The sequence below is a fragment of the Rhinolophus sinicus genome, linkage group LG09 (assembly GCF_036562045.2).
Source record: "Rhinolophus sinicus isolate RSC01 linkage group LG09, ASM3656204v1, whole genome shotgun sequence".
NCBI classification, from domain to species: domain Eukaryota; kingdom Metazoa; phylum Chordata; class Mammalia; order Chiroptera; family Rhinolophidae; genus Rhinolophus; species Rhinolophus sinicus.
Window position 1 is genome coordinate 91,206,124 of NC_133758.1, and position 14,129 is coordinate 91,220,252.

Below are 14,129 nucleotides of genomic sequence, written 5' to 3' on the forward strand. Positions count from 1 at the left end.
GATGTGAACAGAAATACGGATATTCGCGCCCCAGAGGGTTGAATGTATAACCCTCCAGGGTCATCCCATGTGAGGTCCTTGAGAAGAAAACCATGTTTACCTTCTTTGTCCTTGTGGGTATTTAAGTGTGAGAGGAGGTTTTCATTGATCTGAACGCAGTACACCTCTCGGGTCTGGACCCCTCCCCCACAGAGGGCCGTCTGGTTGCCTCGCCTTTTGTCCTGCTGACTGAGCAAAGGGTCCACGCGGCACTCGGTCCACTCCGTGGTTCTCCAGCCATACCTAAGCAAAGAAAACACCAGCAGTGGCAACCATGTTTATTGAGTAAAACTTTTCTCTGCTCTTGTCATATTGTTTTCCTAAGAAAACTAATCTGAAAATCACTTTCCTCTTGAATCGATGGTAGACTACTAACTGCATGTGTGGTGCAGATTCAGTTTCAATCTCTTCTCTTTATCCTCAACAGTGCTCCATTTAAAGAGGGGTTAAATTTAGGATGATCTTGTTTTAACTGCAATTACTGGAAGTTGTTTATAAATATTTTATGAAAGGAGAGCATAATGCTGAAAACATGAAATTTTATGTTCAGTTAAACTGCACTCAGGCTTGCCCTTTCTGGATGCTTATAAACAAAGGAGGATTGAATATGAGAATAGGAAACATTCTAAATGACGATCGACCCAAACGTTTGTTTTGCCTTTAATAAAACACATGAAAATTGCTTCTTCACATTGGATCAAAATTATAATTGTGTGTGAGGATTAAAACATATAACATAGCAATTCAGAGTTTTCTCTTTATTGTCAAGAATCTTGAATGTTTTCCTATAGCACTGAGCATCCCTGATGAGTGCTGATAAATGATGAAAAGAGCTGACATTTCTCATCAGTGGAACACAGGAAAGATGATCTGTGATTCTAAATTAAAGCTCCAATCAAGATTAGGCTGGGGAAGAAATGTCAGCAGCTTGTCAACCCAACACGTGTGCTAAGGAGATGGCCAGGAAACCATTTCCCAATGCCACTGAAGACAGAAAGTAATGGCATACCTCCACCTCAAGGAAAGTGGATATTCTAAAAGCACAAGGAAAAAATGGCTCATGAAGCACTTTGTGTCACTTTAACCAAGACACTTCGTTACTAATCTGATGAATAGCCCACATAGGTAGAAATGGACATGCTAATGTTCATCTCAATTAGACCGAAAGATTAAATGGGGCCTCAGATGTCTCATCTAGTGCTTTGCTTTGTTAATGGTAAAGTTTCGTGACAGTGAAGCTGACTTTCATGCCCATTTTTCATTTTTAAGTGGGGATTCATGGCTTAGCAGAGGCGCAAGACGGGGCATCAAGGAATAACACTCCTGACATATGTTTATAAAGGAAGCACAGCATTCAGGTCAAGTCTAAGCACATGGATATTTGATACCTTGGGTGGAGCCTGGAATTGTAAGGAAAGTAAAACCCTACAAGTCGTTCATTAGGGGAGTTAAAATGAAAATGTTATTTTATTTTTATTGACTGGAGTTCCAATTTAGGTCACCCTAATGAGTCCTGTGAAAGGAATAGGCTTTCAATAATGTAAATTGGGTTACACATTCTAAAAATGCTACCCTCCGAAAAGGGGGAGAAGAAAGACTCAGAATATATCTTTATTTTGTTACTGATGTTTGACTATCTGAGAGGATAAAGAATAAAACACCTAGCTTGAGACAAAATTAAGAAGAAAAAAAAAAAAAACTCCTAGGAGACCAAACACTCTGATTGGAGACCCTGGTGACTTCCTCGAGCCTAGTATGTGGAGAGGAACACGCAGTCAGTGGGACTGGCAGAGGAGTTAGGACAGAAGCTCGCTGGGGTTTTCAGTCACTTGTTACCTCAGGGCAGAATGGACGATTCCAGAGTGCTGCAGAACTGAAGATCTCATGAATCACCACTATCTCCATTACTCTTGTTAGAAGGAGCAGCAGGAGGAGTAGCGGTAATTTACCTCCTCACTGGGTCATGAAGTTTGAGCTGTCTGCATGTTCTTTAAATGTTTAGAATATTCCAGACAAGCTCCAATGAAGCTTGTTTAGATCATTGGGAAACTAAGATTTTCTAAGTTATTTTTATAAATATTCCATATTCGGACTAAACTGAAATGTATTTGTTGCCAAGATAATTCACAGTAATGTCTTGGAAATGATGTGGGTTTTTTTGGGGTTTTTTTTAAGGACAAAAAGAATATGGTTATACTGCCAAATATTTCAGAATCAGTCTTATTTATCTGAATTCAACAAACGTTTATTGGGCAACTGCTGTGTGTCAGGCCCTGTGATATATGCTTTAGATTTAAAAGAACAACAGTTGAATAAACACAGTTCTTGTCTTCAAGGAGCTTAAAGTCTCATAATTTTGATGTAATATTTTATTCTATTCAATAGGATTTTTACTGTATGTTAATAGGATTTGCTCAATAAGCAGCAGAAACCTATATTTTGGAAGTTTATCTTACAGAATAGGGTAGACAAAGTATGGCCCAATGATTAAATCCAACCTGCCACTTGTTTTTGTAAATAAAGTTTTATTGGAACACAGCCACACTCATTTGTTTACATGTTGTCTAAAGCTTCAATGGCAGAGTTGAGTCAATGTGCCAGAGACATATGTGACCCATAAGGCCGATTATATTTACTATCTTCCCCTTTACAGAAAGAGTTTGCTAACATCTATTACAGAAAATATATAAACAGAGAACTGCTGCTAAAATCTAGCTTTCATGGAAATTTGGAAATTCAGCTGTTAAAGACTTTCATCTTGTAAAACCTTTTTTTTTAGGATAGTGTTTATAAAGAGATATTTTATGTTTCCAATTAGAATTTGTAAAAAATCACTATTTCCCAACATAGTACTCAGTTGAAATTAAACAGCTGAACAAACATGCAATTTGGGTAGAGAGAGCAGCAGAGGCTACAGTTCTCTATTCACTCACGTGGCACAGGGGGTAGCTGCATCTCCTTGAGACACACAAGGTTCTTTTTCCTCAAGTTCTGGACAATCCTTCTCACTGCCAATAGGAAACTTTCTGATGATCCGTGTCCTCACACGAGTGCCTTTAGGAGATGCTCTATCGAGGCACGTTTTTGAGCAGGAGCCCCATTCTGACCACTCCGACACCTGGCACTCTTTGGTGATCACACAGGACTGGAAGGTCATCGGCAGCTTCTCTTGTTGGCAAAAGCTGCAAAAGAGCACCGATATTCTCACCACAGACTCACAGGCAGTCATGAACTTTGTCTTCCACCCTGCAGAGTGAAATCAGCTTGGACGCTTTTATTTCCACTTGGAGTTGCAATTCTAATTTCATTGTAAATATATCAACTTTTATGATGTGTAAAAGCAGCTAGACTCACAGCTAACATTTCCATTTCCTCCAATTTTACAAGAGTTGTTAAATCATTCATAAGACATCGAAAATAAACGGACTAAGCAAAATTAGCTGAAACTAAGTTTACCGTTTTTTTCATTTCACCCATTCCAGATTTGTTTTAATTTAGAAAATGAGCAACCTAGAACTGTTAACAAATGATAATTTCCATTCTGTTTTGGGGTTTAAATGAACATCCTTGGCTAACTTAGTGCAATATAGTTTTGTCCAGAAAAGTAATTTAATATATGCTTACCATTACCTTTACTATTTGAAACTTTAATTGTCACTTACAATCATAATGTACATTTATGCAAATATATCAACTTTTCCAGGTCGCAGAATACATTGGGTATCTTAAATATGCCATAAGCATTAGAAACAGAAATCTATTTATATCTATATTACTGCAGAGATATAGTCTAAACAGATCTCTCATTATTTTTATCGGTAAAGCACTCGTGTTCAAACTCTCTCTATTCCTTCAGTTGCAGGGATGCTGGATTCTAAATTGAAATGTCTACATATGAAGATAAAGATGATGTCATGGACATCAATGACCAAGGACATACATTCTGAGGGGTTTTCCTGGAATTGAACGGCCTTGTGTTGAGTCTTAGTTGAACTTTTGCCCATTCTTAATAACCAATAGTGCACATTTACAAGACACAGGCAGCCCATTGCCAGCATAGAGCTGTCTGTTCCAATGGGAGAACACACTGAGAATTCTGCCTTGTCATTCAGCTGCTATATTTAACTACGGCAATCAACCATACAGAGAGGCAGGTCCATGTTAATGTAACAACTCACATCCCATATTCTTAATTCTACTGTCATGTGTATGAAAATTGCACTCTTAGGAGACAGGGCTCAATGCATCAAAGTCCATTTGTCTGAGTTGAGAGGTCTGGGAAGAAGGACCATGTGAGAGTGATGGTCAAAGGGCTTTGGGAGTCAGCTCTGTTTTTCTTACAACAGCAGAGGGGACTGAAATCCCACTTTTACTCAAAGGTCATGTACTGAGTAGTAATGGTGTATTAGGTACAGCATGAACCATAAAGCAAAATTTTCTGTGTGAAATAAGCAAGTTTTCACTGTTATACTTAGGAGTTTATCCATGAAAATCAGGCAAATCATGTCCAAATGCTGACCTCCAAAACTCCTCTCTTACGAAAGTCTCCCTATTTAATTTCCTCTTGGGTACATTTCCCATCCCTCATGGACTGTTTTCATATACATATACATATACATACATTATCCTTTATGTAATGCTTATTAAGTTCATATTGTATGCACAGCAGAGGATTAGCAATCCCTTTTAACCTTCTATAAAGAGTGTTAACATCAGTTAACTGCCTCCAGGTACAGTTACCCTGGTAACCAGATGAAAGTTGAAATGTCAGCTATGTTAGTAGATCATATTATTTATCATAAAACGACCCCTTTGGATAAATTCCATCTGCACTGAGGAAACTATAAATACCTGGTAGGCTTCCCTGAAGGTGGCAACTCTTAGAACAGGGCTTGTTTTTTTGGGAGAACTTGCAGGCTATGCTACCATTATTTCAAGAGATATCAGCACCTCTGAGAATTTCAACTAGATGAGGAATGTCTGATGCTACCGTGATGACAAGTTCTGATTCTTGTTCTATATTCTTCTAAGCAGACTGATGTTAAATGTAGCTGGCCTATGGTAGTTTTGTGAGTCTTGTGTATCTGAAAGTTTTTACAGCTTACATTTAAAACTAAACTCATATCACCTCATTTGACACTTACAAAAATCCTTTTACGTAGGTACTATTATAATTTCCATTTTGTAGGGAAGGGGTCTCTGAAAGGGAATGTGTTCAAGATCAAAGAGCTAGTAAGTAGCTCTTGGATTTTCTAAAATCAGAGCCCATTTTCTTAACCAGTCAGTCCTGCTTCTTCTCAGTTTAAAATGATTGTAAATCTTAGTTTGCTTTAGCTGAGGGTGAGGCCAAAGTTGTTGGCACATTGTGTGAATCAACTAGTATCACTATTTCACAGGCCAGGATTTATACCGTCCTTTGCAAAAGTGCTGCTTGTCCTAAGCAAGACTTAGTAACTATGGAATGCCCAAAACAAAGACATTTTCCTGATAATTATTAACAATTTTCAATACAGGTCCTACATATGAGAAATCAGTAGCATAAACGTGAGGATAGTATTAAGTGATATGATGATGTACTTTTAAAATATTATGTGACATCTATTATCTATCTATCTATCTATCTATCTATCTATCTATCTATCTATCTATCCATCTATCTATAGTTTGTCTCTCCTGTAATTTTTCAATACCCTGAACCATTATTTCTACTTCAGAAGTACAAAGACAAGATTACAATAGTTAAGTTGGAAGCATATAATTCTGCTTGGGGAGGCATGGAACATTACATGAAGTAGTAGGTTACTACGGTGAATTTAAAATGATATGTTAGAATTTTCCTGATTGAGATAAAAGTAATTAATAGAGATATGAAAGAAAAATAGCCTTTTATTTGTTGGTGGGTGGGGGAAATACATACTTTCTCTTGGCCTCAATGTGAGGAGCTTGTGTTGAGCAGCAGAAATAATAGTGGAAATGAAGCCTAGGTCAAATCCAGAACAGTTATGTTGATTCAGAAAAGCACCTCCCGTGGGTCAGGCACCACTCAATGATTAGGAGACAAAAAGAGATGATATTTGTATGTTACGTAGATTCTGATGGTGGAACAGAGAATGGAATATTAGGGTACATGCTTGGAGGCTATGATGATGATGATGATGATGATGATGATGATAATGATGATTATAACATTAATATTTATAACAAACATATATTGAGTGCTTACTATGTGCCAGACATTGGTCAAGCTGAGTGAGGTACGATCATGGACCTGAGTTTGACCTTCATTGCATGACTACTATGAGCCATGTACCTTGTGGCGTTTTACCAAGACTATCTCATGTAATCCTCAAAACCACTCTTTAGAGATCCACATTTTTTAAGGATAAGGAAAATAATGTAAATGTCTCACTCAATTCGAGAAAGGAGCAGGACTGGGATTGTAACCTGATCTTTCTTCTGATGAGGTTTATGAAGGTGTCAACAAAGGCAATTACAATAGAAATTCAAAGGAGTTACAAACTATAAGAAGACTTAGAAACTACACAGCCTGATGAAGAGTTGACAGGGTCAAATCATTTAAAAACTTGCAAGTTTCAAGCCTTGGTGATCTGGTTGAGCAGCACTGCAATTATTTGAAATGGAGAACATGGAATGAGAAAATAGTTTTTGGCGGCTGATAAATGAGTTCAACATTGATATCTTAATTTGATATGGACATATCCAGGACACATCCAACAGGGTGAAATGCCCAGTAGGCAGGTCCAAAATTAAGGGTTAGTGTTTAGTAAAATTCTGGATGGCTTATACACGTTTAGAAATCCTAAGCATATCAGAGTTCAAAGCTAAGGCCACAGGAGTAGCTGAGCGCTCGCACACGGGGGCTCATTTTAGGCATAATTCACACATGGACTTACAGTGAGCCTTGGAAGGCCCATGAGCATTATGATGTTTATTCATATCATTTTTTGATTGTTCATGAGACTAAATAAAGTCATCAAATCATCCATAATTACTATATTATTCAGCTTCCATCCTCTACCATTCTTTCTCTTATTCTGGCCATGCAAACCGTTGATACTAAAGAGCTTCGGGAAGTACATATTCTGGTTCATTATGGTTTTCAGGAGAACATGACTCTGGGAAGTCAAAGGTGTGGGCTATGCTTCTGCAACGGCAGCCTAGTAGAAGATATGATGGCCACTGTGACAATTTCCTTTTTATTTACGTGGTATGTTCGAGATAACCCAGATAGTTAAGACGGACTAGAACAAAAGATCGGCTTTGACACAGAAACGGATATTACTTAGTACACCTTGTATCAGATAGGGTAATCAGATAAGTATTGGAAAAAAATGAAAAAGTGTAGAGCAAAATTTAATATTTGTCTTTTAAGAAACTTCATTAAGAGATGACAGAGCACAGATATTCCTGACAGGTACTTTTAAACTCTGATTATCCAGTATATTTAACATTTTTTATTTCAGGTCAAGGTTAAAAAATTGATAAACTGTAAATTTAATTTTATTTCACTTTTGATCATTCAAGTGATAACATACAAAAAAGAATCCCATTTTAAATCTTTTTCCTAAAATTAATTCTGTAGCCCATTTAATCATCATAACACCTGTGAAAATACACCTTCTTTCTGAAGGTAGCCTAATTAATATACCAAAATACCATTATGGTTATTTAGCTTCTTAAACAGAATCTTCCCAAGACCCTCATTTTCTGAAGATCCAATCCAAATTTTCCTTTCTGGTAATCAAACTTTCCATAATCCATCACTGCTTCACTGCTCCCTCTCAGGTTGTCACTTAGCCAAAATTAACTTTCAGTCCTCTTCCCCAGTAGCCTGAAATTCTGCCCTCTCTCTTCATTGTCTCTAGAGAAGAGTAGCCCAGTTCTATCCTCTCACTTTTATTATTTACATTATTTGCCATTTAGAGTCCCAGCTCCCAATTATTTGCCACTCTGAAGCTAAGTCTCTCAGGATCAGGTGGTAAGGCTAATGCTCAGGAAAAGTCTCCAAATGTGGCCTGAACCAGCCCTCCCCACACAACATCATGTGACATTTTTTCCTTTTCATGAGAAGCAGATGAAATTATAGACTGAAAATACGATGCCAAAGCTACTGGCAAGCAATATGTGTCCCTTACAAATAGGTAAGCTGCATATCTGCATTGAATTGGCAAAAAGTGACACCTATAAATCCCTTGTTTGAAGCCTCTGCTTGGAATCTACTTGTTTAATATCTCTCCCCTCCCCTCCCCTCCCCTCCCCTCCTCTCTTCTCGTCTCCCTCCCTCTCTCTCTCTTTCTCTCTCTCTCTCCCGCCTCCCCCTTCCTCTCTTCCTCCCTCCCTCCCTCCCTCGGTACAGGTATAGACATATGAGAAAAAGCCTTTACTCCTTGTGTTTCTACTGAGAAAAAAAAAAAAAAAAGAAAACGTTATGGTTGGATGTCATCATAGGCCCTCCTTTTTTAATCCAGAGAAAGTAATAAAAGTGATCAGAATAGTTTCTCTTCGTCTTGCTGAAGCCTAACATCTGCAGTCTGGGGCTCTGGAGGTGGAAATTATTCCTGAAGGCCTAGTTCAATCTAGAGTTTTGCTCCTCAAAGATTGATCTTTGGATCAACACCATTGCCATTAACTGGGAGCCTGACAGACATGCAAACTCTCAGATCCCCAGGCTGCACTCCTGAATCAGAATCAGTATTTTAACAACATTCCCAAGAGATCCGTATGCACAATGAAGTTTGAGAATACTGGTCTGGGGGAAACTCTCCCAACCACTGCAAATGTATAAAGGCATCCAATATTTACATTGGCTAATGAATCTTTATTAGGCTAGCCCTACTTCTGACACACAACAGGAACTGAGTAGATCACATAAAATGGGAATATCAGATATTAGGTGGTTTATACGCTAATTGGATGGGCTGGAGAAGAAGGCTTCTAAGCCAAGCCTCCAGGACAACTTCCAGCCCTCAGAGTCACTTTGCCATTTCTCTAAGCCACAGAGCTGATTTTGCAGCTACAGGAAGCCACATTTCTAGCACAAACTTCCCTGCCTCTTCCTACTGACCTCAGTTTAGAATCCAAGCCCAGCTGTAACACTGTGTTGGAGTCTAAATCACATCCAGGAACCTGGCTGCAAGCGACTTTGCACACTTTACTGTATATTATAGTTTTGTGGCTTCATAGTACAGGAAATCCCACTAGAGCAGCGTTAGTCCAAATGTGGTCCGTGGATGAGGGCAACTGTTTGTGAGGGGTGTGTGATGAGCTAAGCACAGGAATTAAAAGTAAGTATGGAGGTATTTTTACAGCAATTTGAAGTCTGCAACACTCAAGAGCATGATCAGTGCATGTAACTTGATGTGCAGGGTGTACACCAGTTCTGTTAATGTTGAATGCCATGGTGAGAGGTATATGGCATGAGCTACATGCTAGACATACACAGTAGGACCACGTTATTGGGAGCTGTAGGAAATCAAAGACAAAAAATGAAAACCAGCAACGCATATCTGACCTTCACCACAGACAGCACAAGAAGCACTGCACTGGTGGTGTGGGATGATTCATGAGCCAGCCGACCTGTGCTCATTTCCTAGCTTCTTCATAGGCCTAGGACTGTGAGGAGCTCGTTTGATGTTTCAGAAATATAAATCATTTTGGCACTTAACATATTATCTATAAACAAGATCCATAGCAATGTATTTTTTAGTTCCTGTAGAATTCGCCTATAATAAGCACTTATAATATTCTTATTGAATTAAAGAACATGCTTTCTTTCTGTAAAGATACAAGTGAATTCAGTAACACTATTCATGTTACATATATATATATATATATATATATATATAGAGAGAGAGAGAGAGAGAGAGAGAGAGAGAGAGAGAGAGAGAAAGGATATTACCCTAAATCTTTCCATAATATTAACAAGCATCCTCAAATTTTGTGATATGAACAAACATAATTTGGTGTGCACAGTAGATTAAAATATTCATTTTATTTGTATAAAGCGAATATGTATTTGTAGGCTTGTACCCTCTCTTATGACAGCATGGTCACTCACTTAATTTGATTAGGTAATTTGCTCCAAGAATGAAAGTGATTGTTTTAATCCTGGCCAGCAAAATACAGGGGTCATGGGCCTTAAATCGTATGTAGAGTATTATTGTAACCCTATTGACTATTTCAGAAAAAAGAAAGGCATGCTTTTTGGGATAGATGCATTTTTCAAATATACTGATGGATGACTGACATGGTATGGACAGCCATCAGCTAACTGACCAGTTTTGTCTACAGTCCGATCTCTTATGCTTGCATATAAACATTTAATTTTAAAATTATATCCAGAGATTAATACAAGAATATAATGCTCAGATACATCTATTTTTCCTACCAATCTGCTATTTTCTATTTCAATGAAAAAAGTGAATGGACCAAGAAGATCGCCTGTTTTTCTAAGTCCCCAATTTGCAGCAAGTTAGAAAATGATTCTGTGCTCCTAGTCAAGACACCCAAGCCATTCCTAAATTGCCACTCTTGAGTTTCAGAACTGATCAGGCAGCGATTACTCTGTTCCATAGTTTTTCCATATGGTGAGATTCCATTTTCCTAAAAGATTTCTAAAGTCCCTTTCTTCCATAAAATTTAAGACTCTCTAGTTTTCATAACCTAATCAATCTGAATTCTTATCGGCTTGTGTTTTGAGATGGAATCTTTAAACAAACAAACAAAACTTTTCCCAGCTTTAACTATGTTGAAGCTGCATTCCTTTTTGAAACACAAAATTAAATTTCCTGTAATTTACCATTTATTTATCACTTTGAGTTAACAGTTTACAAATTTTCTGAGCTAATTTCACTCTCTATGTGTACCCTCTCCACAGAATTCACGAAGTTAGAAGCAATCATTCTGGAATTAAACTACATGCACAAACCACTTTCTTTGTAAAGGCAGAGGTCTTTTCCCCTTGCTTTGATATTTGAAAAGCTTTTGTTGAGCTGCCGGGAACATTGCCAAATGGTGTCACCTGCCAGCTGGAGTGATCATATGCTCCCTATTAAAGCTGAGGGCCACGGTATTGGTCAACAGCTGAATGTGAGGGTATCAGCACTGCATGTATTTAGTAATGGGATAAACTGCTACAGCAGTGAGGCCTCCCTGGAAGGTCCAGTACATGCATTTTCCATCCTTTCGCACAGCACATACTTGCATGCAGCTGTTTCCTTATCACCCAGGCTGTTCCAGGTGGCGAACCATAATGGAGATTCATGGCACAGTCTCAAAGCCACGGCAAGTGAAAACTCTAGACAGCTTTATGAGACAGGGTAAAAACTACCTACCAGACTTCTAAAAGGATGGTATGTGGCATGATTGATTTGGCAATTCTTTTCATCAGAGGCATTCTTTAGTATTAAGGAAATTTTCACCTCTGTTTTTAAAACTCCAATTAAAAAGAGAAATGAAACATAACTACAGCAATATTTCAAATATTATTTTGGGTTCTGTATGCAATTTCAATGTGTGTGGGGGGAGCATGGGTGGGGACAATTCTTAGACAACAGCAAGTTGTCTGAGAATTCAACATGATTCTGACACAGTCTACCTGGAGATAGTGTCATATGCCACAGGTTAAGGGTTCATTCATACAAGACTACCACCCCACCCCACCCCCTACTTCAGACACCCGTCCTGAGTCGAGGTCGTCACCTGTACTTATGACCAACTGCGTATAAATCAGAGGTTCCCATAACCCCGTCCTCAGGTTCAATTAATTTGCTAGAGCGGCTCACAGAACTCAGAAACATTTATATTTACTATAAAAAGATATAACTCAGTAACAGCGAGACGAAAGAGATGAACAGGGCAATGCATGGGGAGAAGGTGTGGAGCTTCCAAATACGCCAAACTCCCAGCACCGTCCTGTGCCCACCAAATGTGTAGCTCTCTGAACCCAGTCCTGTCAGGGGTTCTTGTGGAGGATTCACTATATAGGCATGGCTGATTAAATCATTGGCCACTGGTGACTGACTCAATCTCAAGCCCCTCTTCCCTCCTTGGAGGTTGGAGGGTGGCATTGAAAGTGCAAAACCTCTAATCACATGGTTGACACCACTGGCAACCAGCCCCATCCTTAGGTGCTTCCCAAAAGTCACCTCATTCACATAACAAAAGACACCTTTATCACTTTCAACACTTAAGAAAACCCAAGGGTTTTGAGTGCTGTAAGCCAGGAAACCAGGGCCAAAGACTGATTATATATGAAGAAAAATTCTGGTCATCTAAATGAGCAAATATATATTTTTATTATAAATTATAATATCACATAGCAATTATTTGTAAGGAGAATTACCAAGTATCAACTCAAACACTGATTAACCATCATAACTTTTATGACAAATGAAAGAGAGAGAGAAATCAAGCCTAACATATCCAAGTTAAGGGATAGAAGTGAAAGGCAAGAAAGCTTTGGGAAAGTAATAATGACTGGATATTCTTTTCTATGTTGGATTCCATTAATATTCACCTGACCCTGGCCAACTCCCCAATGCTTAGAAAATATGGAGGTCCCAGTGATTATTCTATTGAATTTAGTATAAAACAGAATCATAAAATGTAGTTCATAACTCATAAAAATGTAAGAAAAATGCATTTTTAGTCTAAAACAAGAACATCTTTTCCTGCTTTTGACCAGTTTTTTCTTCCTTTTCTCTGAACTTTTACTCTAAGATGAACATCCATAACCATGACTCCAACCAAAATAACTACAGACATATTTCTATCTACCACAAATATAATAGCTCCTATATGAAATTCATCCGCTTCCCCTCAAACTGACTTTCCCATTCCTCCTGACTCTTCATTGTCAGCTCTCCCCTCTACCAAAATAACAAGTTATCACAAATCTTTATAAAGAGCATTTTTTCCCCAAATCATCTTCTGATCTCTGTTTCCACTCTTACAGCCCCGAGCCAAGTATTCTTTGTCTTGTGACAGGAGGAGGAGGATAAAGTGCCATTTTTCTTTCATTTGCCCCTGTATACACCATTCCATGCTGCCCTGTCAGAATGACTTTTCTGACAAATTTATATTGATCCAATCTATCACCTGCTCAAGAACGCACACTGGTTGGCTTACAGTCCACTTCATCCTGTTGGAACCCTTCCTCCTGACTTCCCAGGTCCTTCACATCCTTCCTATCATCTTCTCAGGGACATGAGAAAAAAACAGCATGTTGATTTCATCGTTGTCCTTACAGCTTCTGGTTCTCTCTCATTCCCGTTGGCTACCTTCATCTCTCAAAGGTGGCATGCTCCACTCCATGATATTTTTACTGAATACTGAATTTAATAGGAGACATTTTAAATATTGAATTTAGAACAAATGACTCACCCCGAATTGACAAAGAGTCAGAATTGTTTCCCAAGAATAGTGGATCGTCAGGATTGACAAACATGGGTCAACTGGTTCAGGTCAGGTGAAACTTAAATGGGGGCAGGAATTCTGCTGCACACAGGGAAGGATTCCTAAATATTGTAGCTGTCCAACATGCAAAGAACTGCCGAAAAAGAGACATGGTCTGGAAGAACTGACACAGGGTCTGGGTGAATATCCATCAGGACAGGGTAGTGTGGTCAGGCTAAAGGGACTTTAATGAGTGGTTCTCCTGGAATCTCACCTTCAGTTCCTCTAAAGAAGCCTATTTAATTTTTTTTTTTAATACTCTAGGCTAATGTTTAGTTTTTGTTTAATTCAATGTTCTGGTGAAAAAACTTTTTTTTTTTTTCCTTCTTTTTAACCAGTGGCATAAAAGAAGAGAATTGGCCTGGAGAGAGTGAAAAGATTTACATGCCTACGTGTCCTTTATTTGTAACGTGATCTTGAGCAAATCCAGTGATCCTCTCAGAGTCTCTAAATTAGGGACAGCAGAATTTGGCTTTTCTATTTTATAAATAACATAGTTGTGAGAATCATGTGAGTAACTGACATGAAAACTACTTGAAAATTGTTAATTCCTACAAATGTTATGTAGGAAGATGATGGCGAAGATGAGACGGACATTTACATATCTGAATCTA

General features: G+C 38.4%; 1 protein-coding gene across 1 annotated transcript in view; it reads right to left on the reverse strand.

Moving 5' to 3' along the window:
* Positions 1–14,129, reverse strand: part of THSD7A (thrombospondin type 1 domain containing 7A) — a 617,189-nt gene that overhangs the window by 175,620 nt on the left and 427,440 nt on the right. Inside the window, exons 4-5 of the mRNA XM_019726870.2 lie at positions 2,973–3,221; positions 101–282 (exon numbers count right to left, since the gene is read on the reverse strand). Of these exons, the coding sequence (XP_019582429.2) occupies positions 101–282; positions 2,973–3,221 (431 nt within the window). The remainder of the gene's footprint in view (positions 1–100; positions 283–2,972; positions 3,222–14,129) is intronic.